At 48.3% G+C, this 24,513-nt stretch overlaps 1 protein-coding gene and 1 pseudogene across 1 annotated transcript; both read right to left on the bottom strand.

Annotated features, from left to right (window-relative positions):
* Positions 1 to 81: 81 nt before the first annotated feature.
* Strc (stereocilin) lies at positions 82 to 23,242 on the bottom strand. The gene is made up of 29 exons (XM_045157536.1): positions 23,182 to 23,242; positions 21,642 to 22,427; positions 21,522 to 21,546; positions 19,581 to 20,832; positions 16,943 to 17,005; positions 16,774 to 16,864; positions 16,245 to 16,437; positions 15,890 to 16,076; positions 15,648 to 15,763; positions 15,255 to 15,387; positions 14,562 to 14,744; positions 14,254 to 14,292; positions 13,938 to 14,105; positions 13,317 to 13,382; positions 12,729 to 12,854; positions 12,432 to 12,490; positions 10,706 to 10,829; positions 10,483 to 10,595; positions 6,493 to 6,628; positions 5,880 to 6,076; positions 5,614 to 5,704; positions 4,769 to 4,925; positions 3,767 to 3,936; positions 2,340 to 2,495; positions 1,595 to 1,737; positions 1,279 to 1,427; positions 613 to 710; positions 374 to 521; positions 82 to 170 (listed from the first exon to the last, which is right to left on the bottom strand). Exons 1-29 carry the CDS (start codon positions 23,240 to 23,242, stop codon positions 82 to 84), a joined length of 5,319 nt encoding a protein of 1,772 aa, XP_045013471.1.
* On the bottom strand, positions 17,407 to 17,500 carry LOC123463271 (annotated as a pseudogene).
* Positions 23,243 to 24,513: the final 1,271 nt, after the last annotated feature.

Here is a 24,513-nt window from a genome sequence, read left to right as displayed (position 1 = left end):
TAATTAGGATACACTTCCATTTGTACTTTATTCAGTATAAGGTTTCTCTCCCAACAAGCTCCCTCAACTGAAGAGATGGGATCATAGTAGGTGGCCAAGAAAACCAATGGTCCATGTCAGAGTCCAGGAGAATTGTGAGCCGACACGGAGGTGCCAGGCTGAGCTCCGACCTGTAATGACACAAGGAATGGGAGCAATATCACTACTCTGCTCCCCAGGAGTCTGATACTTGGAAAACGGCTCTCTGCCTGTTGACTCTGTCATTCCAAGGATCTTCTTGTGTGAGTTTGGAGGGCCAGATGATCTGCATCAGGTTAGGACATAGGCTCTGGGTCAGATGATAGAGGGTCAAGCTGTACAGTTAGGAACTCACCCTGCTGTTCTGGGATCTCCTTCCCCTCATGCTGGGCCCATGAAACTGCTCGTCGCTGCTCAGGACTCAGGAAGGCCATTTGCTCAGGAGTGACAGCCACAGCCTGAACACTGGTGAGACTAGATAGCTGCATGGGGTTGAATACCACCTAGAGGTAGGGACAGGAATCAGTACATCCACGAAACCCTGTTGAGCCCTGGTTCTTTGGTAACCCCAGATACCAGTCCATCAAAACTTACAGCAAATTTAGGAGCAGGGATGACAGAAATGGCAAGAGGTGTCAAGCCCTGGATCTGTCCCTGCAGTAGTGCTGAAAGAGCCAAGTCTGGGATGCCAGCTGTTGAAGAAAGCAGGGTGTATCTAAATGTCACACTAGCCACTGCCCTTCTCTTCACACCTATAGTACTCTTAAAGCACATACCATAGACCTTGCTCAACATGTTTACAGCCCTTCATCTAAACATTTTCTTAGGAACCACATAAGAAGTCCAAGGTTGCCAGGTGTGGTGGTGCACACCTTTAATCCCAGCCCTCAGGAGGCAGAGGTCGGAGGATCACTATGAGTTTGAGGCCATCCTGGAACTGCAGAGTGAGTTTCAGGTCAGCCTGGACTAGAGTGAGACCCTACCTCAGAAGAAAATCAAAGAAAACAAAAAAGAAATCCAGGGTACCTAATGGAGGGGAGGGGTAGAGGAGACCAAGATAAAGCTGGGTGTGGTAGCACACACCTCTAATCCCAGAACTCAAGTCTAAGGCAGAAGAAACAGGAGTGTAAGGATAGCCTGGGCTAAAAGGGGGGGGGAGAAAGGAAGGAAGTCTGCCTAGGCTAGTGTTCCTTATGTTGTCTACCCATGATGTGGAAGCCAAACCCTCACAACCAACACTGGCAGACTCTGCCTCCCCACCTGCTATTGTGCCAATTTCAGTGAAGATCTCAGGCCCCCAGTTACTGACTGGACCAAAGCCACCAGGCAGCACAAGGAGGTAGGCCAGAACCTCCAGCTGTTCCTCAGAGCACGGGAGATGCAGGTGGCCCAGGAAGAGAGCTGCTTGGCTGTAGAGCAGTGGGAGGGAAGAAAGGAAGAAGCATCAGTGACAGAGACCATGATCATAAGACAGGGGAAGAGATGGCTTCAAACGAGTTCCCTTCCTCCATGGGACTACCCTGTTACAAGCCCATCTTTCCCACAGCACCACCACCCGCACCCTTCAGCCGCTGACCTAAACTCCCAACTGCTTATATGCTGTAGCTCCTCTGGCCGCAGTCCACAGAGCGTGTAACCCAGTGCTGTCAGGTAAATGAAGTCCAGGTGGCTCACGTGCAGACCACTTTGCCGTAGGAAACTGGAGACCACAATCCGGAGCTGGGGTGCAAGAAGGAATGCGGGATAAGGAGAGAAATCCTGAGGTGCTCATGAGTAAGGAAGTGATTAGGAGAGTGGAAGGTGCTACTGGATTATATTGCCTTGTTACTAAGATCAGAAAATCCAATAGCCATGGGGAAAAAGTCAAGGACACACATCCCTCAAAAAAAGAAAAAGGAGAAGGCCTCAGAGAAAAGGAGAGAATATTGTGCCCAGGGCCTCAAAGTAAACAAATCATAGACTCCCTAAAGTCACTGGTATGATGCATTAAGAAAAGATACAGGGGCTGGACAGATGGTTTAGTAGTGAAGGCGCTTGCCTACAAAGCCAAAGGACAAGGTTTTATTCCCAAGAACCCACATAAGCCAGATACACAAGGTGGCGCATGCATCTGCAGTTTGCAGCGGCTGGAGGCTCTGACACACCCATTCTCCCCCCCCCCCAAATAAATAAATAAAAATAAAATATTTTAAAAAATAAAAGATACAAAGAATGTTCAGAGGGGATCATAAGAAAACAAATCTCTTGGGCTTGGAAGACCTAGAGGTTTGGATCGGCATGATGGCTGTTTGAGGAGTTGGCAGGGGGAGAGAAGGTACTACCTGGACAGAGCTCCAGCCATCTATTTGCCCCAAGGTGCTCAGCACTCCCCAGTCCACCAGGATCAGCTCCTGTAGCTCCTGTTCTCCTAGACCTATGAGGAGCCGGCCCAGCTGTAGAATCTGTTCAGGACGGAATCCTTGGGGGGGACCCCATAACTAGGTGGAAGACAGGAACAATGTGAATGGAAAAAATACTGGACTAGGAGTTGAAATGATGGCTGCCAGGATTTAGCTGTGGATCTAGGCAGATCACTCTCCTTTTCTTTAGTCTTCTCCACTGTAAAATGAGAAGGCTTCTCAGGCTTAGGGGTTACTGAAAGACCCAGAAGGCTGGTGTGGTAGCACATGCCTTCAATCTCAGCACTTGGGAGGCAGAGGTAGGAGGAATGCTGTGAGTTCAAGGTCAGCCTAGGACTACAGAGTGAGTTCCAGGTCAGCCTAGGGTACAGTGAGACCCTATCTCAAAAAAATTAAAAAAAAAAAATCTAGAGAATCTTAGAAGAAGAGCAAATTCTAGTCCATAAATGCTCCTTTTTGTGTGTGTGGGGGGAGTATTTTTCAGAGGTAGGGTCTGGCTCTGACCCAGGCTGACCAGGAATTCACTATGTAGTCTCAGGCTGGCCTCAAAGTCACTGCTATCCTCCAACCTCTGCCTCCCAAGTGCTGGGATTAAAAGAGTGCGCCACCACGCCCAGCAATGAATTATTATCTTTTATGTGCACTAGAGTCACTGAGGTGCTTGCTAAAATGCAGATGCCTAGACCCAACCCCCAAAGATTCATAGTCACTCTAGCATGGGATCCCAGCAATAGCATTTTTTGCATGTGTGGTATGTATGCATTTATGTATGCATGCTCATATGTGTGTTAACATACATATGTGTGTGGGCACATGTGCACATGGCATGTGGAGGCCAGAGGTATTATCCTTAGGTATCATCCTGAGGTGCTCTGTATACCTCTTTTTGAGACAGGGTCTCTCATTGGCCTGGAGCTCACCAGTTAAGCTAAACTAACTAGCTGGCCAGTGGGCTCTAGAGGTCCACCCATCTCCACACCTCCAACACTGCGATTCAGGCACACGCCACCAAGCCCAGCTTTTACTTGGGTACTGGGGATCAAAGTCCTCATGCTAATGAGATAAGCACTTTACTGACTGAGTTATCTCCCCAGAGCAGCAAAGGCATTTTAAAAACCTGCTCCCCAGATTATTTTGATGCACACTAAAATAGTCCTTCCGCCTACCATACTAGTGCTCTCTCTCTCTCCTAATTGGTCCCTTCTGACTCTACACATGGTCCAAACCTTCTAGCTTTTTATCTTCCACTTCACCACCTCTTAACCCAACTCTCAATTCCCTTGTGTTCCACCAACCGCAACTTGATGCATTTCCCCGCTCAAACCCCACTTAGCCGCTCCATCCCTAACCTGCTTTGCCTTGTCCATGGCTGCCAGCAGTTCCTCGGGTCCAAGTCCTGGATCTCCAGCAAATAGTGCCAGGCAGTCTTCAAAGTCTGAGAGTTCCATCTCTGCAATTTGTGTGGCCGACCAGGCTGCCGGGAAGGTCCCCCGAATGTCTGCACAGTTTGGTATAGGCTCTAGAGGAGTGAGACAGAGCCGGGGTCAGCGATGTAGTGTTCCTAGAGTGAAAACTGAAGATGGAATGACGCTTTCAGTCTGGGCAGGATGGGGCAGGTGTGATTGCAGGATGAGATTTAGAGGGTCCCAAGTGTATTAGAACAAAAGAACTGGGTAGGAGAGAGTCCTCATTTCCCACGTAGAAGATGGGGAAGCTTGTTCGGGTATTTAATGGCAGGGCTGAATGAGGACCCAGGAGTCTAGCCCTATAGTGGTGTCTGCCTTCTAGAAAACTCTCCAGCAGAACTCTGCTGAAAGAACAAGAAAATGAAATGATGGGCTAAATATTTATTTATTTATTTAGAAACAGGGTCTCACTTGTCTCAGGCCATCCTCCAATTTGCCATGTATCTGACACTGACTTGAACTCCTAATCCTCCTACCCTCCACCTCCTAAGGGTTGGGATTACAGGTGTGCCCCACCACACCTGACTTTTAAAACTTAATGGATTATAAACTCTCAGAATTACAGGCCTCTAGAACAAGAAAGGACCATGAATGTTATCTCCTAAATCTTTTGCTTTATAAATTGCCAAAGCCCAGAAAGCAAGTTTGCACAGTCTACAGAGCACATCTAGAGTGCTGTGTGTGTGTGTGTGTGTGTGTGTGTGTGTGTGTGTGTTGGAAGTGGTGGGAGTGGTGGAACCCAAGACCTGGTACATTCTAGGTAACACTCAACCAGTGGGCTTCATCCACAGTCAGAGAGCCCAGACTCTCAACTCCACTAGTTGCCTTGTTTGAATACTTTCTCCCATACACCCTGCTGGAGCAGGAGTACTTGGGTAGCTTTACCTGGGAGGCCCTCAGCAGCTGGACGTACAATCCCAGCTACCAGAGCTGCTTTCTTGGGAGCAAGCCGTGGCCCCCCACACAGATGCCCAATTCTGCTCTGCTCCCAGCTCTGCTGCTTCTCTAGAAGACGCTCCAGGGTCTCTGGGCCCAAAACCTCCTGCAGGAGAAAGTAAAGGGAGGGGAAGATCATTTGGATCAAACCCAGGCCAAATGCTGCAGCTGTAGTTCCAACAGCCTATAACTAGGCTTGGTGGCTCATGTCTATAATCCCAGCACCTGGGAGGCTGAAAGAGAAGGACTGGTTGTGGACTTGAGGCTAGCCGGGGCCACACGGTGAATTCCAAACCAGCCTGGGCTATAAGACCCTGTCATGAGCAAACCAACACTGAAAATTTAAAAAACTGGCCAGGGAGATGACTTGGTGGATAAAATATTTACCACACAAGTGTGAGGATTGCAGTTCAGTTCCCCAGCACCCATGTAAATACTAAGTGGAGGTCAGCCAGTCATCCCAGTGCTCAGGAAATGGAGACTGGGTCCCCAGAACAAGCTGGTTAGCTAGAAGAGCCAAATTGTCAAGCTCTGGGTTCAAGTAAGAGATCCTGCCTCAGTAAATAAGGTGACAAATGATGGAGGCAGACACCAATGTCAACCTCTGGCCTCCACACTTACATGCCCACATATATACACAAATATGTATACGCATGCACACATACCACACACGTACACATTATACATATGCAAAGCCCAAAAGTCCTGTTTTGTTTTATTTTATCTGCTTAGCTCCTTATCCATCCCGTGGCCTCATCTGTGCATTTACTCTCTCCTTTCTTCCTGCACCTCACCCTGGGGATCAAGGAAATAGCTTCCGTGGACAGAGTAAACACCAGGCGTCCAGCTTGCTCTACTTCATCCTGGCTCCATGACTCTGGTTTCCTGGGGGACAGGAAGGATAAAATGGATTGGGGAGTTGAGGGAACTGTGAGAAAAATAGGACATACTATAATTGGGGACTCAGGAGACATTTAAGCATATGGAATGGGCCACTCATGCTGATGGGTGAGGAGCTGGTTGTGGGATGTTAGAATCTGAGGTGCCCAACAGTCCATACCCAAGAACAGGTTCCTGCAACAGCAGCCTTCCAAGCTCTGTGGCAAATGTCTCTCCTAGGCAGAAGCCTTGCAGCTGACTGAGATGGGACAGCAGGATTGGTAAAGGGATCCGTCTTGTGCTCTCTATTCCCAGGAATCCAACTAAGGGGCCCAATGCCTCCAGCACTTCCTCTGAGATCAGGGTCTCCTTTGGAGCCTGGAGAAGGGCATCAGGCCTTGGACAATGCAACTGACTCAGAGGACCAGACTCTGATCAAGACACTGAGTCCCTTGACCTTCCCTCTCCTGTGCTCACAAATTAGCACCCTGTAACGGTCACTGCCTTTGTTTATTTCTTCAACAGTGAATGAACTCAGACAGGAGCAAACAGAAAGACAGAGAGGTGGAATCCAGAGATTTCTTATACTCCATGGGACATGTACATAAAACATGAAGCAGCTTATCAAGGAGTGGAACCCAGAGGCAGATCTAGGAGCTAGGGCTTTAGGGACGTGTAGATAGGAACCTGTTGATAGTAAGCAGATAGGATTTGAGCCTAGAAGTGAGAGAGAATTATTTGAGGGGCAAGCATTGCCAGGAACAGCAGATAAAGGTGGTAGAGTAGACTCTTACCAGGTATTTTAGAGCCCTCTCTGCCAAGGCTGCCCGGTGGAGTGGGGTCATTGCTAGCAGCTGCTCGGGAGCTCCTTGTATCAGCTTCACCACCAACATAATGGAGTCATTAGATAATCTGTCCATCATTTGGATCCTATCATTAAAATTTGACAATAGAGGCATTTAGTTGGAACTGAGCCAAGCTGAGAAGGGATCACCAAACCCCACATTCTCCAGAAAAGATACACCAGACCCAACTTGACACTCAACAATCCTGAGTCATTTCCCACCCTACGCTTGAAGGGAGAAAACAAAGAGAGTGACCTATTTCTAATTTACCTCAAAGAAAAACCTGTCTGATCTAATAAACTCAAAAGCCCCACATACTAAATACTATTAAAATATTTCTTAGCTGGGCATGGTGGCTCACGCCTTTAATCCCAGCACTCAGGAGGCAGAGATGGGAGGATTGCCATGAGTTTGAGACCACCCTGAGACTCCATAGTGAATTCCAGGTCAGCCTGGGCTAGAGTGAAGCCCTACCTCGAAAAACAAAAACAAACAAACAAAAAAAAAAAATTTCTTAACCACGGCTGGAGAGATGGCTTACCAGTTAAAGTGTTTGCCTACAAAGCCTAAGAACTCATGTTCAAATCTCCAGGTCCCATGTAAGCCAAACATTGATGTAAACGTGCAATGTCATACATATGCACAAAAGGGTGCACACGTCTAGAGTTTGATTGCAGTGGTTACAGGCCCTGGTGCACCAATTCTTTTTCTCTCTTACATTAACAAAAAATATTTTTTAGCCAGGTGTGGTGGTGCACACCTTTAATCCCAGCACTCGGGAGGCAGAGGTAGGAGGATTGCCATGAGTTCAAGGCCACCCTGAGATGACAGAGTTAATTCCAGGTTAGCCTGGACCAGAGTGAGACCCTACCTCAAGAAAACCAACATATATATTTTTTTTAGCTGGGTGTGGTGGTACATGTTTTTAATACCAGCACTTTGGAGGCAGAGGTAGGAGGATTGCAATTCGAGGCCACCCTGAGACTACATAGGGAATTCCAGGTCAGTCTGAGCTAGAGTGAGACCTTACCTCAAAAAACAAAAACAGGGCTGGAGAGATGGCATAGCGGTTAAGCGCTTGCCTGTGAAGCCTAAGGACCCCGGTTCGAGGCTCGGTTCCCCAAGTCCCACGTTAGCCAGATGCACAAGGGGGTGCACGCGTCTGGAGTTCGTTTACAGAGGCTGGAAGCCCTGGCGCGCCCATTCTCTCTCTCTCCCTCTATCTGTCATTCTCTCTGTGTCTGTCACTCTCAAATAAAAAAAAAAAAATTAAAAAAAAAAAAAATTAATCTCTGCTGGGCATGGTGGCACACACCTTTAATCCCAGCACTCAGGAGGTAGAGATAGGAGGATTGCTGAGAGTTTGAGGCCACCCCTGAGACCACATAGTGAATTCCAGATCCTGCCTCAAAAAATAAACCATGTAATTAAATTTAAAATATATATATATGGGCTGGAGAGATGGCTTAGCGGTTAAGCGCTTGCCTGTGAAGCCTAAGGACCCCGGTTTGAGGATCGGTTCCCCAGGTCCCACGTTAGCCAGATGCACAAGGGGGTGCACGCGTCTGGAGTTCGTTTGCAGAGGCTGGAAGCCCTGGCGCGCCCCTTCTCTCTCTCTTCCTCTATCTGTCTTTCTCTCTGTGTCTGTCTCTCTCAAATAAATAAAATAAAATTTTTTTTAAAAAAGATCTTAAAATATATATATATATATATATTTCTTATGTCTCATAATGAGAAACTCTAGTTTTCCAACTCTTGATCTAAGGTCTTTGACCTCATCCATATTTTTGGGTTTTAATATATCTTACAGTACCAACATAGTTAAAGAAATTTAACTGGCCTTTAAAAAAAGCACAACTAGAAATCAGAAGTGACATCTTGTACTCTATAAAGGATTGAAAATTCTAGAACTGGATCAAGTACTATGAGAGCTCAAATCTGTAGAAAAGCCCACAAACATGTAAAAATGGGAGTCAACTGCGTTTACCATCCTCTCATCTTCAAGGAGTCTTTAATCCTGGCCTTGTTCTACTCTCACAGTTCAAATTGCAAGGGACTGTGGTGGGATGAAAACAGGAAAATTAGCATGTGGGTAAGATACTCATAAACTAGAAGCTCTATATAGAAGAACCTTAGGCTCACCTAGCCTTCTCTCCAACTCATACTTGAATCTGCTTTCTAACATTCCATCCATGGAACCCTCCAGCTGAGATCTGTACAGTGCCAATGATCAGGACTTCACTCACTCATAGGTGAGCACACCAGACTCTGAATCCAGGAATTCAGTAACTCAGTTTATTATAAGATGTGAGGGCGATCTGGCTGCCCTACCTGTCACCCCATTGATCACCAGGGTTGATTCATCTGATCTGGCTGGCTAGATGGGTGTCTCCTTCCTCTCTCACTCCATGTGCATCCCTCCTGAAGCTGCATGTTCAGTCAAAGAGGAGGACCAGTCTTTGATCAAGGGTATATGAATAGCTGCACTCCCCTGCTAGAACCTCCAAAGAAGTTCTCAATTTATTACATTGCTCAAAAATTAGGTTTCTTTTCTTTCTTGTTTTTTTTTTTTTTGGTTATTGTTATTGTTATTGTTATTATTGTTTTTGTTTTTCAAGGTAGGGTTTCACTCTAGCTCAAGATGACCTGGAATTCAGTATGTAGTTTCAGGGTGGCCTCGAACTCACGGCAATCCACCTATCTCTGTGTCCCTAGTGCTGGGATTAAAGGTGTGTGCCACCCGCCCGGCTTTCTTGGGCTACTTTCTGAGTCTTGTTTATATGGGTGGCTTAGGAATTAAACCCAGACTGGCAGGCAAGCAAGTGCCTTTAACTCCTGAGCTATCTTCCCAACACCCCTTCCCAAAAAATCTGTTTTTTTGTTTTGTTTTGTTTTGTTTTGTTTTTAGTAACTCCAGACCATGCATCACCTTGTACATATGGCTTACATGGGTACTGGGGAATCAAACCTTGGTCTATTGGATTTGCAGGCAAGCACCTTAATAACTAAGCCATCTCTCCAGCCCCAAATTTGTTTGTTTGTTTGTTTTTGGTTTTCAAGGTAGGGTTTCACTCTAGCCCAAGCTGACCTGAAATTCATTAGTTCATTAATTCATTCTCAGGGTGGCCTTTAACTCATGGCAATCCTCCTACCTCTGCCTCCTGAGTGCTGGGATTAAAGGCATGTACCTCCATGCCCAGCCCAAAATCTGGTTTTTAACTCATAAATCTTAGCCTTGTCCCATGGACCCATTCAGAAATATGTCTATATACTTTCCACTTGATAGCTCTATAGGAATTTGAAGGTGTTTTGTTTTGTTTTGTTTTGTTTTGTTTTGTTTTGTTTTTTGGTTTTCTAAGGTAGGGTCTCATTCTAGCTCAGGCTGACCTGGAATTCACTATGTATTCTCAGGGTGGCCTCGAACTCTCAGCGATTCTCCTACCTCTGCCTCCCGAATGCTGGGATTAAAGGCGTGCACCACCATGCCCGGAAAATTTGAAGGTTTTTGAAAGCATTTTTTCTCTCTTTTTTTTCTTTTTTCTTTTTTTGTTTTTAAATTTTTTATTGTTCTACTTCATTTTATGAACACATCTTTAATGTATTTTCTCTTTATCCACTCCTCTGAACATACTGAGAACATAGTGCCCTAAGCAACTACAGTTGGATCATTCCTCCCCTCACTTCAGATAACTGTGTCTAGGTTTTATTAAATTTGCTTGACAGGCTACAACATTGTATTGCCAACCTCCACCATCCTATGTGGGCCATGCTCTGGAAGCCAGTGGATGCACAGAACAACTTTGAACAGAATCTTCTGCTTTAGACAGATATCAGGAAACCACCGGACAGAAAACTGCCTCGTCTAGGGCATTTCCTAAGGGGAGATCTTATACTCCAAGCTGAGCCCCTTCAGTATCTGGTGTCCAGCCGGGTACTCACGGTAAATCCAGGAGCAGCTTTGTGTCAAGCTCGCTCAGCTCGGGCCCCAGGGTGGTCAGCTCTGGCTCTGACATTGTCATCCTCCGCTGTAGCTCTGCCCAGATACAGGTCCTCTGTGGACAGGGTGGAAAGGCAAGGTCAGGACAGAGCTGAGCCTGGGGCCTGAGGTGCTGAACCCAGAGTATCAGCCTCCCACTGATTCTTAAGTGCCCCTCTCTCTCACCAGGCTCTTCCGAATACCAGTGGGCAGTTGATAGAGCATGTGTACCACATCTAGGAAGTCTACCATTAAGTTGATCTGCTGCAGAAACTCACAGGACATGCCCCCTGCCAGGTTTCCCAGGGCCCTGTGGGTGTGTGAGTGGGGAGATGCTCCTTTAACTCATGCCACAGCCCGCCCGAGTCTCAACATCAACACTCTCAGCACAAAGACAGATGTTCATCTATGGTCATTCATAGTCTGCAAAATGTTTGTACACAGATGTCATCATTGGCTTCCTACAATCTGACCACTGCTCATTATAGAAGAAAATACAAATCTATAGAGGTCAAGTGATGTGCTCATCAACTTCGGTCTACTAGAAGTAAAGTGAAACTAGAAACTAGAGCCATGTCTTCAGACCCTAACTCTTTTACCATGGGTACAAGTAAGGTGATACCTACTTCTTCTAGTGGCTTTGAAGTCATCTTGAATTAATTTAAGAAAGCAGGGCTGGAGAGATGGCTTAGCAGTTAAGGCACTTGTCTGCAAAGCCAAAGGACCCATGTTTGATTTCCCCAGTACCCAGATAAAGCCAGATGCATAAGGTGGCACATACATCTGGAGTTTGCAGTGGCCGAAGGCCCTGGTGCATCCATTTTTTCTCTCCCTCATTCTCGCTGAACTCTCTCTATCCCCCAACTCCCCCCCCTCTCTTTTTTTGGTGGGGGGAGGTTTTGAGGTAGAGTTTCACTCTGGCCCAGGCTGACCTGGAATTCACTAATTCACTATGTAGTATCAGGGTGGCCTTGAACTCATGGTAATCCTCCTACCTCTGCCTCCCAAGTGCTGGATTAAAGTGTGCACCGCCATGCCTGGTTCTCTCATTCTTTCTCTCACTCTCTCTCTCTTTGTTTTTTGTTTTTTTTGAGGTAGGATTTCACTCTAGTCCATGCTGAACTGGAATTCACTCTGTATTCTCAGGGTGGCCTTGAACTCACAGTGATCCTCTGCCTCCCGAGTGCTGGGATTAAAGGCATGCACCACCATGCCTGGCTTCTTTCTCTCTTTTAAATAACTAACTAAAATAATTTTTTTTTTAATTTAGCCAGGCCTGGTGGCACTTGCCTTTGATCCCAGCACTCAGGAGTGAGAGGTAGGAGGATCAATGTAAGTTTGAGGCTGCCCTAAGACTACATAGTAAATTCCATATCAGCCTACGCTACAGTGAAACCCTACCTCAAATAAAAAAAGAAATAAATAAAATAAGAATGCAAATGTCTATTGGGAATTTACAATGAGACAGGAACTATGTTAAATATCTTGTATGACTTATCTCATTTATTCTTCACAATTCCTACCTATTTTAATTCTCATTATGTAGAAGAAAACACTGAAGCTGAGTGTGATTGACCTAAGAGCACACATAGGTGACAGGGCTAGAATCTAAGCACAGGTTTTCTGAGTCCTGAAGCAACAGTCAGAATACACGTGGATCTGTGGAAGGGGAAGCAACCAGAACACTGATGAGGCTGGGACAATATGTCGTCTACCCATCCCTGTGTACCCCATCACACAGTACCTGGCATTTACAGTAAGCACTTAAAAGTGTTAATCAAGGGCTAGGAGTATAGCTCAGTAGTACAGCACTTGCCTAGAATTTGTGAGGCCCTGGGTTTGATCCCCTGCACCACAAACTAATAACTATAATAATAAATAGAAAATAAACTGTTCAACACAAGTTACTCACTGTAGATTCCTAAGAGTTAAGCTGGTGGGCAACTGCATTTTCTTCCAGAGAAACTGTGCCTATAGGACAAGGAAAGATAAGCAGAGACACTGGCCTATGGAACCTCAGAGGCTTGGATTCAAACCCGCTCCTCCATTGTGTGGTTCCCACCAGTCTCCCTCTCCCAAAGGTCTACTCCTTTGAAAGAGATTCTGAAGGATCCCAGTCATAAGGCGCCACGTAAGGTAAGGGATGAGTAAAGGAAATAGAAGAGACAAGCGGGGAGAAAGGGATTATGATCAAAGAAGAGAGCATTACCTGCTGCTCTGACCAGAGAAGATGCCGATAGCGTCTTTGGTTTGCCAGAAGAGCTGCAGTGTCCAGTTGTAGTAGCTTTAATGGGAGCAGGGGAAGCAGGCAGTCTGGCCAAGTGGTGGGGATGGGCTGCTGGTGTGATGGGTGTAGCAGCGCAGTGATAGGTGAGAGGGTCTGTGCTAGCCCTCAGAGAAGGGGCAGAAAGAGATCAAAGCTAGGATAGGAGTGGAATGGCATTTGCCATTATAGCTATGAACACCTTGGCGCCCTCATGCTGCAGGTATGAAAATTGTGCTGTTGCTAGTTAGAAACCTGATAAATGGAAGTTCCCTCGCTTCTCTGAGCCTTGCTTGATCTTTTCATCTTTAAGTAGGTGGCTGGCCTGGAAGATTTCTCAGGCCCTTCTGCATTTGACATGGTAGGATGGCATGGGTCATGCTGTCCTACATCAGGGCCCAGGAGAAGCTGTTAGCATGTAGCACGCAGCTAATGTGAACTTTCAGAGCTACATGGGGAGTGTGCAAGGCAGGACCAGCCAGATGAAACCACCCAGAACATAGAGAGGAGTTCAGTCAGACATCTCACACATACCTGACCAGGAATGCACACAGCTGCACCAGCACCTGTTGTACCCATATTTTTAACGCCATCTTTCACCTGCATGAGAATTAGTAGTGTGTGTGTGTGTGTGTGTGTGTGTGTGTGTGTGTGTCCATTTGGGCATATGCATTCCCTTATATACCTGCCCCCTGCCATATACAAGGGAGATGCCCTCCTCCCAAATAGTAACCATTCCTGAGGAATCTGAAGCAGAGGATGGGAACCAGCTGAGCTCTGTGGGGACAAGACTAGGTAGCATCTGACAAATAACCCCTCTCCCATACACCAGCACCCAGCCACGGGACACTGAGGCTGCTGCTCAGGCTAAGGGCTCCCACTCCCCTGTCGCCCACACAGCACTGAAGCCAGCTGGAAGTGCATCAAGGAGAGAACTGACCGCGCAAAGCAACACAAGTGGGTTAGAAACTCCCTCCAGACAGTCATCAGTCTGAATTCCTCTGAGGCAATACACACCTCAAACCTTGTTCTATAGGTTTGAACTGGAAGTGCAAATTGCACCTCCCCTTATCAGTGCAGTCTGCCAAATGAAACATCACAGGGAGGGAAGGCCCCCAACCCCTGATAGTCTCATCTTCCATTCTCTTCTCGTACCCGAAAAGTCTGCAAGAGTGCAGCAGTCTGGCAAGCGGACAGTCGTGACAGTTCAGGGGCCAGGCAGGAACAGGCCCCAACCAGAACTTGTCTAGGGATGGCCTGGAGTGTCTGTGGGCTGAGACCTGGCAGAAGAGGGTGCAAGGAGCAGAGTTCCTCCAGGGACAGCTGAGAAGGAAGAGACAAGAGGCCTGAAGAAGCGGGGCAGGGTTGTGGGGAAGACAAGCCAATGTAGAAGGGCAACATGTATGAGGGAGCAGTGAGGGCGGAAGACAGCAGATGCAAGGTGTGTGGCAATGGGACAGCTGCTACTCACATCATGCTTAGGGATGAGCCTTCTAAGCAGCAGGACAGCCTGTGATGGGATGGGTCAGAAACCAACAGCTCTAAGGCCCCAGCAGCCAAGTCTCCAGCAGGTTCCTAGAACTGCTCTCCAAAATGATCAGTTCCCTCTCAACCACCCCCAGGAGCCAAGAGGGGCTTCTTGATCTGAGGAAGGGTGTCGCGGTGAGGGATCATTGGTATAGGGTTCACCGTTAGTGCTTGATCAAGGAAAAGAGAAGCTGATGGCATCCCTACATGGGAATGCTCATAACTGGGGCTCTTAAAATAAGACAGGCCCACCTGGGCAGGTGTGACACTGGTTCCCTGCAGGGCAGGAAGCATGGCTCTAAGCTGAGGCTCTGACAGCTCCTGAAGGAAGCGGAGGCCCAGCTGAGGAAAGAGAGGGGCCCACCCCTGCAGCTCCCTGGGGCTTAGAACAGCTCCTCCAGATGCGCGCAAGACACCCAGAAGTTCATACGCCACCTGTAACCAGAAGAAATTTGGGACTGGAGAGAAGGCTGATGCATCCTGGACCTCTTCTTTAAACCCAGTTTGGATTTGTGAGAAACTAGGCTAGGGGTTGGAACCAAGGATGGGACCAAGCAGAGGTTAGAACCAATATCACAAAGGGTGTGATAGGGTAGGGCTAGGAAGAGATGGCAACACGTTAAGAATGACCACAGCCAGGCGTGGTGGTGCACACCTTTAATCCCAGCACTCCGGAGGCAGAGGTAGGAGGAGGATCACCACAAGTTCAAGGCCACCCTGAGACTACATAGTGACTTCCAGGTCAGCCTGAGCTAGAGCGAAATCCTACCTAACCCCCGCCCCCGCCACAAAAAAGAATGACCATGCAGTAAAGGATGAAGGTAGCAGAGGTGGCATGGGGAGCTGGTACCACTATGCCTTGACCTTGATTGGTACAATTGGGATTGTCATCTACATAATCCCAGGGGAAGCTGGAGTCTTTTAGGTCTGGACCAAGGGGCTTACCCGTCCTTCTATGCTGAGGGTTCCATTGGCCGCACATTCCAGCAGGCCCCGTTCTACAGGCCCCATTGGATCACTCAAGGGCACCAGGCTCTGCAGCTCCTCAGGGCTCAGGAAACAAGCGAGGGACCCAAGCCTGAAGGGGGCATGAAAGTTGCCCTTATATGGTCACTGAGGCTAGCACCAAGGTAAGGACTATATGGGTACAGGGAATAGATCTTCTGACCCCTGAAGTAGGAAATGTGCGCACCATATATAGACCTCTCTCTAAGGGCCAAAGGCACTGCCTACTCTCTTTTTGCCTCTACCTTTCTAGGAAACCAATCTACCGTAGCAGCTGTACCCATCTCTACCTCAGCCATGCTGGTCACAGTCATTAACCCCACGCTCACTAACCTGCGCACCTGTTCTTCACCATCCTCGACACTCTGGTTCACCAGGCTACGCAGAACATGGCGGGCATGCCCTGGCCCGAGACCTGCTACAGGCCAGCTATCCTCCAGGGCCTGGATCTGAGATGGGGAAGATCATCTTATGTTAGGGTGTACATGTAAAAGGGTCCAGTAAAATACATGTCACTGACTCCCACCGTACCTAGTAGATGATAGGCCAGTCAAATAAAGATGACTGTCTCATACCTGGTGAGGGCTGAGCTGTAGAAAGTTCTCCAGAGGGAGATGGGGGAGCAACGGCAGCGCTGCCCACAGCAGCTCCTGGGGCCAATCAGGGACCTCTCCAAAGAGCTCAGGGGCCAGCAGTCGCTTTGCCAGGGCCTCTTTCTGTTCAGGCCTCATTCCTGAGCTGTGATCCCGGATGGCAGCCAAGCTAAGGAGAGTAACAGGCCTTAACCTTTTCTCTTGTGTCTTCTCCTCTGTAGCCCTGCTTCCATGGCAGGAAGGAGACTCCCAGCTTTAATAGACAGGAGCTCTGGAAGGAGCTTCTGCAGGTGGATGGGCTCGACCCGCCCCTAACAGAAGCAGGAGTGGCGCTTACACACTGTCATTGGCCAACAGGGATGGTGGGAAGCGCATCAGGTCAGAGACAGCCAAGAAGGGGATGAGAGGCGACATGTCGATGAAGAGCTGGGAGGTGAGGCGTGGGTACCGCTGGAGCAGCAGGGCTGTCAGGTGACCCATGGCCTGCTCCTTCGATGGTGGCACCTGCAGGACACAGAAATGGAGAGACTCTGGCAATGTTTAGTATCTTTGCTGTCTCCTCTTTGGAGTTCCTTCCTGCACTAAGACAAGCCCTCTAAATGCTAGGTATTAGGTTTTAGGCACCTTTGGACCCTAGATTCCTCTCCACCTTTTTTTTTTTTTTTTTTTTTTTCAAGGTAGGGTTTCACTCTCGCCCAGGCTGACCTGGAATTCACTATGTAGTCTCAGGGTGTCCTCAAACTCAAGGCAATCCTCCTACCTCTGCCTCCTGAGTGCTGGGATTAAAGGCATATGCCACCATACCTGGCCCCCTACATTTTTGTAGCCTTCTTCCGGTATGCCCACCTGTAACTGGGCCCAGGAACGATGCATGAGTGTCAGGAAGCCCTGTGCAGCCTCCATCTCGGCTGAAAGTACCAGCTGCTGAAGGTCTTCTGGGGGCATGTGTAGGTATGCCTGAGAACAGGAGGTGATGGTGAGCATGACCTCACTGTAGGCCATGGCTGCACCAGACCACCCAGGTGACCACGTTACCTGCACTAGAATTTTCAGGGCCCAAACACTCTTCTCTCTCTGTAGCAGATCCCACAGAACAGGCTGAGGGGGAGAAAGACAATATAGCAAGAAAGTGGCCTCTTCTATCCTCCTCCAGCTTCCACAGGCACTTCAACTTAACGTGCAGGGATGTGCTCGTGCCCTTCGTCTGAAGAAAGTACGTGTGTCTCTTCAGACAGTAGTCCCTTTCAGTCTGGTGTCACGTTTTAACTTGTCTTGTATCCTCTCCCATGCCAGGCCCATAATTGGCTCAAATACTTGTAGGTACAAACCAAGTTACTACGACTCTAATTCCATTTCACTCAACCTGGACTTTGAAAAAGTGGCCCTAATTTGGGGTAAGGAATCTTTATATATCCAACAGCATTTAAAGTAAAGTGCCTTATACATAAGAGATGCTTAATGAATTAATTAAGGAATTTAACATGTGTATATTTTTTTCACATCAGGCCAGTAATGTGCTGACATCATAACAAGGCACACATCACACAACACCATCAACACCTAATCATCACACTTATGAACCAATATAATGATCTAACTTTAACATATCTTTAAAAATTCTTTAGCCAGGCATGGTGGCGCACGCCTTTAATCCCAGCACTCAGGAGGCAGAGGTAGGAGGATTGCCATGAGTTCAAGGCCACCCTGAGATGACAGAGTTAATTCCAGGTCAGCCTGGACCAGAGTGAGACCCTACCTCGAAAAACCAAAAAAAAAAAATTCTTTTTAAAATATTTTATTTATTTGAGAGAGAAAGAGGCAGATACAGAGAGAAAGAGAATGGGCACACCCGGGCCTCCAGCTACTGCAAAGGAATTCCAGATGCACATGCCACCTTGTGCATCTGGCTTACGTAGGTACTGTGGAATTGAACCTGAGTCCCTAGGCTTTGCAGACAAGCACCTTAACAGTTAAGTCATCTCTCCAGCCTCTAAATTTAACATATCTTGCCAGGCATGCCTTTAACTGCAGCACTCGGGAGGCAGAGGTAGGAGGATTGCCATGAGTTCGAGGCCACCCTGAGACTACATAGTAAATTCCAGGTCAGCCTGAGCTAGGAATGAAATCCTACCTTGAAAAAAACAAAACAAAAAAAAATGAATATATTTAAGATTCTTTTCTAAATATTTTATTTTTATTTATTTATGTATTTATTTGACAGAAAAAGAGGGAGGGAGGGAGACAGAGAGAGAGAGAATGAGCATGCCATGGCCTCCAGTCACTGCAAACAAACTCCAGATGTGTGCGCCCCCTTATGCATCTGGCTAACGTGGGTCCTGGGGAATCGAACCTGGGTCCTTTGGCTTTGCAGGCAAATACCTTAGCTGCTAAGCCATCCCTCCAGCCCAAGATCCTTAATTCTACAGGGGGAAAAAAACTGGAAGACAAAAAAAAAATTTTAATCACTTCCCAAGATCACAATACTTTAGGGAATTATTAAACCTAACCAAAGTCTGCTTTGTAGACCCCTTGAATTGTTTTCATCCATGCCTTACTTTCCAGAATTCTGCCAGCCCCCAATTCTCATGTATTAGGAAGAGAATTAAAACTCTCTAACTTGGGCTGGAGAGATGACCTAGTCATTAAAGGCATTTTCCTGCAATGCATAATGACCTGGGTTTGATTTCCCAGTACCCACGTAAAGCCAGATGCACAAAGTGGTGCATGCATCTGGGGTTCATTTGCAGTAGCTGGAGGCCCTGGAACACCCATTCTACCTGTCTCTCTTCTCTCTATCTCTCACTATTTGCAAGTATAAATTAAAAAACAAAACAAACAAAAAAAACCCTCTAACTTGCCAGGCATGGGCGCTCACACCTTTAATCTCAGCACTTGGGAGGCTGAGGTAGGAGGATCACCATGAGTTTGTAGCTGGCTTGGGCTTCATTCAGAGTGAGTTCCAGGTCAGCCTGGGATAGAGTGTAGAATGAGAAAAAAAACAAAAAACAAAAAAAACCTCTAACTGGATCCCTTTACTTTATATAGGAGAAACAGGGAAAGTCAAAGAGTATCAAAGAATGTTTACGTATCATGCACTGGGCTATGGTGACAGCACCTATTATTCCATATTATCCTAGGCTGGCCTGGAACTCACTATGTAGTCTCAGGCTGGCTTCAAACTCATGGCGATCCTCCTACCTTCCTCCCAAGTGCTGGGATTAAAGGCGTGTACCACCATGCCCATCTTATTTTTATTTACTTATTTGAGAGAAAGAGGCAGATAGAGAGAGAGAATAGGCACACCAGGGCCTCCAGACACTGCAAATGAACTCCAGATGTATGTGCTACCTTGTACATCTGGCTTTTACAAGGGTACTGGGGAACCGAACCTGGGTCCTTAGGATTTGCAGGCAAGCCCTTAACTGCCAAATCATTACTCAGCCCCAAATTCGCATTTCCTTACACCTAGTTTACAGATGAGAAAATATATTCAGAGACAGAATAACTTGCCCAAGGTTAGTCACAGAGCTAAGACATGAGTGCAAGCCTGTCAGACTCTAGAACTGTGTGCTTGAATGACTGTGAGTTCTATGCTACTGCTTCTGTACACTGGAGGAATTTCCCTATCGGCCCTTCCCTTGCTCCAAGATCTTTACCCAGACAGATAACTCACACTGAAGCAGGATAGCAGCTCCATCTTGCTCATACCAGAGCCGAGGCTGGTGGTAGGCTCAAATCCTGGTGGGGTTGGCTGTTCCTGCTCCAGGTATTCCCCAACTGTCCGCAGTACACTACGCCGGCCTTCTGGCCGGAAGGCATCCCAGAAGGAACAGTTGTCTGGGAGACTGGAGAGCAGCAGGGCCTGACCCAGCATCCCTTGGGCCTCAGACCCTCCAGCTCCTGGACCCAGAAGGAAGGTCATCAAGCGCAGGAGATAGTGAAGGCGTGTGGGGTGGGCAAGAGCTGGCACAGAGGACTGACAGCGTGGCAACTGGGAAAGCATACCAAGCAGAAAGGGGCCAGGAGCCAGGCAGAGTGGAGATGGCCCCAGAGGTGGCAGAAAAGGCAGAAGGGGACCCAGCAGACCTTCTAGAAAGCAAGTGTCATTGCCCCCACGACTTATCCTGCACTGGCCTGCTAGCCAAGGCCAAAAGGGTACCAGGGCGTCATACATGGTGTCATTGGCACAGACCATAAGCAGAAAGCTGCCCCCATCTGGGCAGCGTTCCCCACAGGGTCCAATATGGCAGGGTGGAAAGGCAGTAGCATCAGGGGTGGGGCCCTGGCATACATGCTGAACCCAGGCCTGGTTGCTGGGGGGCACAGCCTGCAGACTCTCCTCCACACATAGCCGCTCAGCCCACAGAGTCTCATTCTCCAAGAAGCAACCCCAGAAGATCTCTGGGGTGAGGGGCACAGGGACCAGGCCTTCAGGACAACTGGTAGGGGGAGGAAGCAGGCCAGCACAGAGTCGCTTTACCAGGCGACGGTTGGGACCAGACAGGGCTGAAAAGGAGAAGTTGCTACAGATCACATCCAGAAACTGATCAGGAAACTGATCATGGCAGGCCTGTAGCCAGCTTTGGGCACCTGGTACCCATGAGGCCGCATACCACACAGCTGTCTGGCAGATGGCAGCAGTACTGGGAGGAGGCTGCGGGGTAGCAGGCTTGGCATGCTGGCAAAGCAAGTAGACGGAGAAGTTGGAAATGCTGTAGGGCGGTGCTGAGCCAGAGTAGTTCTGACAGAGAGCCTCCAGAGAGATGGCTCGTCGTTGTCGAGGACTGATGTGGGCTGAGGGCCAGGCAGCCCTGGGCAGAGGCACACCTGTGCTCAAGCAGTTCAAGAGGGCAGGAGGTGGGGGTGGTGATCCAGACAGAAAACCCAGGGCCTGGACATCCCAGGAAAGGTTGTGCCGGATGCCCCTGAGTGCAGAGAGAGGAGCAGGCAGGATCCAGTCAGTTCACATTTCCTATGTCTGGAGACTGACCTTGGCCCGTAGCCTTGCAGGGGAAGCACAGACTTGCAAAAGTGGGCTCAGTAAGGATATTGATGTCATTTGTTTGAATGCTGGGATACAGGGAAGGGGAGCAAACCATGCTGCTAAGGCACAAAGTTATCTAGGTACGCCCCCTCCTTCCATCCACCTGGCCTGCACCTGACTCCTTTCTTTATTTGGTTTTAGGTAGCTTAAACACAACCCTTGGTTGACTTTCTATCAGGAAATCTGCCTCGTAACTGAATCTGCCTGTGTTCTGGCATTGCTGGACTGAGCTAGTAAGGGGAATTCAGCCATTCTTTTTTCCCAAAACCCCTCTTTATTATTGGGCACTAGGTGCCAGGCACTATTCTAAGTGATTAACACATTCAACATTAACCCATTTGATCCCTCACAATAATTCTGCTGTAATTATTACCATCCTCGCCTTATAAGTGGAGAAACTGTGGCATAGACTGAGTATGGGATGTGCCCACAGTCACATGACATAACCGTCATACTCCAAAACCATTAAATGACACTCCTCCCATTGATTTTCTCCTCCACGTTGTCTTCAACACTCCACTTCCAGAACCCTTGGGCCCAACTCCTCACTACTGGTCTCCTGTTACTTACCATAACAGCAGCTGTTGAAGGTTACCTAGAAAGGAAAAGGAAGAGCAAGGATGAGCACAGCCCTTAATCTCATCTTCTTTCCCTGCCACACCTCACCCCCAGCCCTGTCAATATGCTCACCTCCCTGGCACTGCCCATTGGCATCTGTCTCTGGCTGGCCCAGAATGGAAAAGACCTCCTCTTGCAGGGAGTGAGTAACACGGAGCAACCCCTCCTGAAAGGCAGCATAGAGGGGGCCCCCCACTGTGCGTAGAAGACCGCCCCAAAGAGCTTCCTCAGAGCCCAGAGCCCCTGTGGGAGTAAACAAGCTCAACAGACCTTGCAAAATGTGAGGGGCTGGTTCCCTGTCATCGAGGCCTGTGGCATTGCTGGGGTCCACGCTGGACTGCAAGTGCACCAGGGCCTGCCAGCGGGTACCCTCCAACAACGTGAGCAGAGAAGGCAGCCAGTCGGCAGCCAAGACGCAGTCAGAGGGCCCATCGCGGGTGCACGGAGGTCGCGTAGGGACAGCGGGGCCCCCAGGAACCAAAGCTCCCAGCAGCACCTCGATGAGTCCACCCAGTACACTTGCTTGGTGCACCAAAAAGTCCCGGGGAGTCTGCTCCTGCCCTAGCAGCGCCAGCACATCTCCCAGAAGCCCTAGCATTGGCTCCCAGTCTGGGCTACCTCTCAGTGTCACTAGGAAATCATGGAGCCGGAGGGCAGGGGGCTGGAGAGGCGGGGGCTCTCCCACAGGTCCCTCCCCCATTCTCCCAAGCTCAAAGGAAGAAGAAATATTGGCCATAAATGCAGAGAACTGAGAGCGGCTGAGGGAACGCTGAGGAGCTTGGTCCAGCGTAGAGAGAAATGACTTCAGGAGGGAGAGACCATGATCCAAAAACTGAGGCCCAATAGGGGCCAGCGTCACTATAAAGAGAGAAAGCAGAGGTCACTAAAGGGGAGAAACCTAAGTCCTGCCCTGAGCACAATTCCCACACTAGTCTGCAAATGCAATAAGCAAATAATGAGCTGAGCCCTTTTTATCAGTCCACAATAAATCTTGATCTGCTTTTTTCTTTTCTTTTGTCTTCTTCCTCCCCCCCCCCCCCGCCCCCGAGGGAATATCTCACTCTAGCCCAGGCTGACCTGGAATTCAATCTATAGTCTAGGGTGGCCTCGAACTCACGGCGATCCTCCTACCTCTGCCTCTCAAGTGCTCGGGTTAAAGGCGGGCACCACCACACCCGGTTTAACCTGCTTTCTTAATATTTGGCGTCACTGGCAGCACCGATCTCTGCCTCTCTTCCTTGGCCTGTTAGCTTATATCTAATGGATAACTTCCACATTACTAGTCTATATACTTTTTTTTTTTTTTGGTTTTTCGAGGTAGTGTCTCACTCTGGTCCAGGCTGACCTGGAATTAACTCTGTAGTCTCAGGGTGGCCTTGAACTCACGGCGATCCTACCTCTGCCTCCCGAGTGCTGGGATTAAAGGCGTGCACCACCACGCCCGGCTAATCTATATACTTTTTGAGACAGTCTATGTAGCCCACACTGGACTCTGCCTTGGTCTCCAGAGTACCAAGTTTATAGGTGTGAACCACCATACCCAGCTAACCTCCACATTCTTGTCTCTTTAACTCTCCCCTTAACCTCCGGTCAGAGGGCTCACTGTTCTCACCTGTGCAGAACAGCAGCAGCAACAGCAGCAGTAGCAGCAGGGGCCAGAGGCTCAGAGCCATATTTCCAGGTGCACACTGGTACTAGAGGTGAGTTCTGGATATTGTCACCTAGTGTGGGCCAGCCAGGTGAACACAGGGCGTTGCAGGCAGCCTGGGGCTCCTCTGTCACTGTAGTATGGCCTTTCAGGAAACAATACCTGTAACCTGACAGCAGGTTTGTCACTGGAGCCACTGAACACCTGATCCTTTGGCTCTAGAGAAGGGAGTGTTTCTGTAAAAGGGACCTATGATGGGACCCTGGGGGGCCCTCGGGATTACCACAGGAGATGAGTTGGGAGTCAGGGATGCAAAGAGAAGTAGGCAGACATGGAACTGGAGGACTGGAGACCAGGGATATATATAATCTGGGGGTTTGCAGAAAAAAGTGTAAGAAAACAAAGGAGGTTTAAACAAATCTGAGACAAGTAGGATTTGGGAAAGAACAGGAATCCAAGAGACAGTGACTACACAGCTAGTAGTAAACAAAAATGAAGATAGGTCTGGTCCGAGGATAAAACCTTTAGAAGAGGGCTGCTTTGAATTTGCTATCTAGAAGTCCACAATGTTAGACAGAACTTCACAGATCATTTACCCATTCAACATAAAAGTAAAGGAGAAGACCTAGAGAGTTGTGATTTGCTCATTTGGCCAATCAAATATTGTCATTTTCCTTTAGTTCTCACTCTTGCTCTCACACATGCATTCTTGCTCTTTTTTTTTTTTTTTTTTTTTCAAGGTAGGGTCTCACTCTGGCCCAGGCTGACCTGGAATTCACTATGTAGTCTCAGGGTTGCCTCAAACTCACAGCGATCCTCCTACCTCTGCCTCCTGAGTGCTGGGATTAAAGGCGTGCGTCACCACGCCAGGCTCTTGCTCTCTCACTTTTGCGCTAAGCATTCTCTGATGATACTGGTGCCTCTTGGGGAAGGGATGAGGTACAAGCTATAGAATATCTGACCCTGTCACCTTGCATAGCATGTGTGGAGACTCGCTGAGCTTGGTCCCTTAGTAGCCTCTTCCCATATGGACAAGGAAGAGTTTGTCTAAAATGATGACCCCTTGGACGGCAGCAGATACACCTTGATGCACATAACACCCAGACTGGTGTAACTATGGTAGGCCCAACAGCTATAGAAGCCTGAACCAAGTCTGCTTCTGCACTGGCTTGATCTTCAAGACATCAGTTTGTGTGTGCTTATATGTGTGGATACATCTGCACATGTGGAAGTTGGGTGTTGTAAAGAGCCCAAACCAAAGTAACGCCATGACAGACTTTAAAGATATGAATGGGC

Source organism: Jaculus jaculus, chromosome 8 (genome assembly GCF_020740685.1).
Source record: "Jaculus jaculus isolate mJacJac1 chromosome 8, mJacJac1.mat.Y.cur, whole genome shotgun sequence".
Lineage (NCBI taxonomy): Eukaryota > Metazoa > Chordata > Mammalia > Rodentia > Dipodidae > Jaculus > Jaculus jaculus.
This window is presented reverse-complemented; position numbering and strand designations above follow the sequence as displayed.

Coding starts and splice junctions, on each gene's coding strand:
- Strc (XM_045157536.1), bottom strand. CDS start 23,242: ATGGCTCTGAGCCTCTGGCCCCTGCTGCTACTGCTGCTGTTGCTGCTG. Junction 14,106..14,253: donor GGCTCATCCCTAAGCATGAT/GTGAGTAGCAGC, acceptor CTTCCTTCTCAG/CTGTCCCTGGAGGAACTCTG. Junction 711..1,278: donor TGAAATTGGCACAATAGCAG/GTGGGGAGGCAG, acceptor TTTCTTCAACAG/CTGGCATCCCAGACTTGGCT.